The sequence below is a fragment of the Gekko japonicus genome, unplaced genomic scaffold (genome assembly GCF_001447785.1).
Source record: "Gekko japonicus isolate JY-2015 unplaced genomic scaffold, Gekko_japonicus_V1.1 scaffold3084, whole genome shotgun sequence".
Classification (NCBI taxonomy): Eukaryota; Metazoa; Chordata; class Lepidosauria; order Squamata; family Gekkonidae; genus Gekko; species Gekko japonicus.
Window position 1 is genome coordinate 119,676 of NW_015176071.1, and position 5,259 is coordinate 124,934.

General features: G+C 49.7%; 1 protein-coding gene across 1 annotated transcript in view; it reads right to left on the reverse strand.

The window, feature by feature from the left end:
* MYO7A (myosin VIIA) overlaps positions 1 to 5,259 on the reverse strand; it is a gene marked incomplete at its 3' end in the record, with an annotated part of 151,777 nt that overhangs the window by 118,569 nt on the left and 27,949 nt on the right. Inside the window, exons 7-9 of the mRNA XM_015426720.1 lie at positions 4,144 to 4,257; positions 2,256 to 2,409; positions 1,200 to 1,276 (exon numbers count right to left, since the gene is read on the reverse strand). Of these exons, the coding sequence (XP_015282206.1) occupies positions 1,200 to 1,276; positions 2,256 to 2,409; positions 4,144 to 4,257 (345 nt within the window). The remainder of the gene's footprint in view (positions 1 to 1,199; positions 1,277 to 2,255; positions 2,410 to 4,143; positions 4,258 to 5,259) is intronic.

Here is a 5,259-nt window from a genome sequence, read left to right on the forward strand (position 1 = left end):
TGTTTTGGAGGTCACAGACTGATATATCGAAAGCAACTCAACAGCTCTTAACAAACACTTGGATCAAATCAATCGTGAATTCTCCCTAGAAGCTAAGATCAATCAACTATCGTACTTTGGTCACATCAAGAGAAGTCAGGACTCCCTGGGAAAGACAATCATGCTGGAGGAAAGTTGAACCAAACAATAGGGACCCCAAGTGTATATAATGTATAGGTAAAGGTAAAGGTTCCCTTGCTCAAAAGCCAGTTGAGTCCGACTCTAGGGTTGCGGTGCTCATCTCCGTTTCAGAGCCGAAGAGCCAGCGCTGTTCGGAGACGTTTCCGTGGTCATGTGGCCGGCATGACTAAACACCAAGGTGCACGGAATGCTGTTACCGTCCAACCGAAGTGGTCCCTATTTATCTACTTGCAGTTTCTTGCTTTCGAACTGCTAGGTTGGCAGGAGCTGGAACTAGAGACGGGAGCTCACTCCGTCATGCGGCACACTCGGGTCTCGAACGGCTGAACTACCGACCTTCCACAGCCTGCAGTTCAGCGTCTTAACCACCTGAGCCACCGCAGCTCCTTTTATATAATGTATAAAGAAACAAAAATGCAAGGGTAGAGCATCAACAAATATACAAATTTCACAAGTTGCCAGTAGACACAAGTCTATTGAAACATGGTAACATTACATCAATAAATAAAGTAGAATTGGTGGTCACAATTCAAATACAATGGTCACGATTCATAAATACTAAGTATGACAAGAATAGGTATGACAGTTCAATGGTATGACAGTTCAACGGTAGTAAGCCAACCCAGTTCAGTGGTAGTAAACCAACCCAACAACAACTTTTGAAAGTTGAACCAAACAATAGGGACCCCAAGCGTATATAATGTAAAGGTAAAGGTAAAGGTAAAGGTTCCCTTGCTCGAAAGCCAGTCGAATCCGACTCTAGGGTTGCGGTGCTCATCTCCGTTTCCAAGCTGAAGAGCCAGTTCAATGGTATGACAGTTCAGTGGTAGTAAACCAACCCAACAACAACTTTTAGCCCCTTGATTAATCTTAGCTGAGGGGTCAGATGCCACTGATCCTAATTTCAAGGTGATCCTCTCTCTTGGATCATAAGCGGAGTTGCGGGAATGCTACATGACCGGTATAAAGGAACCCCGAAGGATAAACAACAAAACGAGAAACAGAGAAATTCACCTCACCTCCAGTAACGACGCTGCGGTGATCAGAGACGCCGAGTGAAGAACTTCACAGGCGTCCAGGTTGTCGTAGGTTCGAGCTGTAGCACGTAGAATCAGAGAGAAGACAGCTGCAGAAACGTCCGGCTTAAGAAAGAAACCGCCGGCTCCAGTGTGTTTAAGACCTATCGATCTGGTCGGATTTCTCTAGTACGTTGTTATCCCAGCTTTCCGCCAAGGAACTGATGGCGGCTAACATTCCTTTCCTATTTTATCCTCACAACAACCCTGTGAGGCAGGCTGGGCTGAGAGTGTGAGACTGCAGGAATTGGATAAGCATATGGAGCAGAGCCATCCATCAATGGCTATTAGCCACAAGGTATAGATAGGAACTCTTGGTCTGGGGCTCTGTCTTCTTGGTGCTGGGGGGGGCAACAGTGGGAGGGCTTCTCGTGTCCTGGCCCCACTGCTGGACCTCCTGATGGCACCTGGTGTTTTTGGCCACTGTGTGATACAGAGTGTTGGACTGGATGGACCATTGGCCTGATCCAACACTGGCTTCTCTCTTACGTTCTTATGTCTGGGGCAGTGATGCACTGTATTCTTGGTGGCCACTCCCACCCTCCCCAAACAACAGGAACACACAAGCAAGGAAAATATGGGTGGAAAAGAGAAGAAGAAGAAGAGGAGAGAAGAGATTGGATTTATACCCCGCCCTTCACTCGGAGTCTCAGAGCGGCTTACAAACTCCTCTCCCTTCCCCTCCCCACAACAGACACCCTGTGAGGTGGGTGGGGCTGAGAGAGCTCTTGACAAAACTGCTCTTTTTCAAGGACAGCTGTGCCAGAGCTTGTGACTGACCCAAGGTCATCCAGCCAGGTGCAAGTGGAGGAGTGGGGAATCAAACCCGGTTCTCCCAGATTAGAGTCCGCACACTTAACCACGACACCAAACTGGCTATATTTGAAGATCACAGAATGCATTTATCAGGTGAGTCTCAGGTCTGCTAATTGGAATAATTGGAATAAAGCCTTATTCCTCCCACTGAGCCAAGGGGCCTCTATTTCCTGTGCACACTACCTTCATACCGCAAGTTCCCCATGTGCAAGATGGCGGCCAAGAGCTTGCAGATCTCCCAGTTCTCGGTATCGGTGAACATGAGGACTTTCATGGCTGCCCGGATGTTGGAGTACTCCTTGCTATCGTCTCTGCCGTCGCACGTAATGCAGTGACCCTAGGGAGGGGGACACGGGACAAAACCACACGGATACACGAAGCTGCCTTTTACCAAGTCCGACCACAGGGCATCCCAGTACGGTATTTTCTACTCTAGGGGTCCCCTACTTTTTTTTGAACCTGTGGGCCCCTCTGAAATTCTTTTTTTATTATTATTACCATTTAAAGGGGCACGGAACAAAAAGAGAGAAAAGGGGAAATGAGCAGCATAAAACATCATTTGTTAAAACACACTTTAAGGACATCACATAATATAAGAACGTAAAACATGGAAAAAATAACATGACGTCAAAATACGGTAAGATCAGGGCTCTTTTTGTAGAAAAAGCCCAGCAGGAACTCATCAGCATAATAGGCCACACCCAACAGAAAAAACTCATTAGCATATTAGGTCACACCCCTGACAGCACAGCTCATTGCCATATTAGGCCACACCCCCATGTTACCAGAAGTGTGCTCCTCCAGCCACACCCACCTTTTGCTTCTTATTCTGTTTACCTTGTTTGTTCTCAAAACCCAGGGCTTTTTTTGTAGCAGGAACTCCTTTGCATTTTAGGCCACATGCCCCTAATGTAGCCAGTCCTAATGAGTTTCTGCTGTTGGGTGTGGCCTATTATGCTAATGAGTTCCTGCTGGGCGTGGCCAACTTGGGAGCCAGCCGGAACTCCGTTCCTGTGCGTTCCTGCCCAAAAATAGCCCTTGGTAAGATAATCAATAGAACACAATATATTTCTAGATATATATTTCCATTATTTCCTGTGTATAGGGCTAGGTAACGCGCCGTTGAAATTCTGACACACAGTGTTGAGCACATTCCACAAAATGGCCACTGTGGGAGGCGGAGCTAGCCACAAAATGTCCTTCATGGGAGGCAGAGACGTATCCACACACGCACATAGAGGAAGCCCAAATACAAAGGGACAAAAGGAGTGAGGGGGGGGGGGGCAAAAGAGGAAAGAGGATAAAACCAATATGACGGTGGCAGCTGCTGCTGAAACGTTATTTGAACCTGCACAGGCAATCAGATCTCTCAGAATGGCCTCTCAGAAGCCCTGCTGGGCAGGAGCCCCACCTGGCCACTCCCACTTTCTGAAAACACTTGGCAGACGCCAAGACAGGTGTCACCAGGCACCATGGCTCCCAGGGGCACCGAGCTGGGGACCGGCAGAGGCTCTTCACAGCCCCTAGCAGAAAACGGGGCCCTTGTGCCTGAGAACCTTAAACGAAAGACTATGCCCAGAGGTGCCACAGACCCTCCCCAGATCATCTAAGAGCAAAGCATGGACCACTCCAGGAAGACCTACGCTTTCCGATACCTGCCCTCTGTACAGGTTGTAATTTACACACGTGAAGTGGCCTTAGACTGAATCAGACCCCTGGTCCATGAAGGTCAGTGTTGTCTACTCAGACTGGCAGCAGCTGTCCAGGGTCTCAGTTAGAGGTCTTTCTCATACCTCCCACCTGGTCCTTTTTGCTGGAGATGCCGGGGATCGAACCTGGGACCTTCTGTGTGCCAAGCAGATGCTCTACCACTGAGCCACTACCAAACCAGTAACAAAAAAACAGAGAACTAGATATCACGGAGGTGTTTTCTAGTTCAGAAGGCTGTCCGCCTGCGGACAACAGACATGGGCTTCTTGCCTCCACAACAACTAAGCTAAAGTGCTAGCAAAAATGTCCAGCTTTTAACCTTAACTCACAACATGCTTTTCCTCAAAACCGCCGTGCTCACCATAGAGAGGTAGTTGTAGTCCGCTGCCTTCCCAAGTCCCAGCATCTTCTTCTGTTCGGGCGTCATCCCTTTCAACATGCAGTAAAATATGTGGTAGTTCCTCTCGTCGTGGGCCTGGAGGAGGAGGAGGAGGAGGAGAAGAAGAGGGGGTAAAGTTCTTTTAGGCTACCAGGGCACTGCTTTGCAAAGCCAGATCTGATTTTATCTTCTCAGCAGCCCTGTGAGGTAGGCCAGGAGCAGGGGTCATTTCCTGCAGGAGCGCACAGGAGCAGAGCTCTGGCAGTAAGGAGCCCAGGGGGCGGGCACATGCAACAAGCCCTGCCCCCTGCTCCCAGCAGCCCTCAGTCGGGCCACGAGGAGCAAAAAGCAGCCAGGTAAATTGCAGAGGGCCCCCCCAACCCACCTTCAGGTACAAGCTCTCCCTCCTCTGTGAGGGCAAATCTGCACGTCCCTCACGTCCAATAGCTAGCAATCCAAAACAGTCCAGTGGAGCCTGAGCAGTGGATGTTGCCTTCTGACACACTTCCGGTGATGTCAGGGGGTGTGGCATATGCAAATAAGTTATGCTAATCAGTTATGCTAATGAGCTCCTGCACCTCTTTTTCTACGAAATGACCCCTGGCCAGGAGTGATCCACACGGTTAAAACAACATGGTGAGAAGGTGCAGAGTTTTGTTGCGGCGGTCCAGAGTGGCCAGCCCTGGGTCGGGGAAAACCTGGAGATTTGGGGAGTGGGGAGCCTGGGGAGGGCGGGCTTTGGGCAGGGGAGGGGCCTCAGCAAGGTGCATAACGCCATAGAGTCCACCCTCCAAAGCAGTAATTTCCTCCAGGGAAACTGAGCTTGGCTTTTTGGAGGTCATTTGTAATAGCAGGAGATCTCCGGGTGCCACCTGGAGGTTGGCAAGCCAGTGCTGCACCTCTGTGAGTCTTTGATCCTTTCTTGGATGGCCCAGGCTAGCCTGATCTCATCAGATCTCGGAAGCTAAGCAGGGTCGGCCCTGGTTACTATTTGGATGGGAGACCACCAAGGAAGTCCAGGGTTGCTATGCAGAGGCAGGCAATGGGAAACCACCTCTGAATGTCTCTTGCCCTGCCAACCCTACAGGGTCACCATAG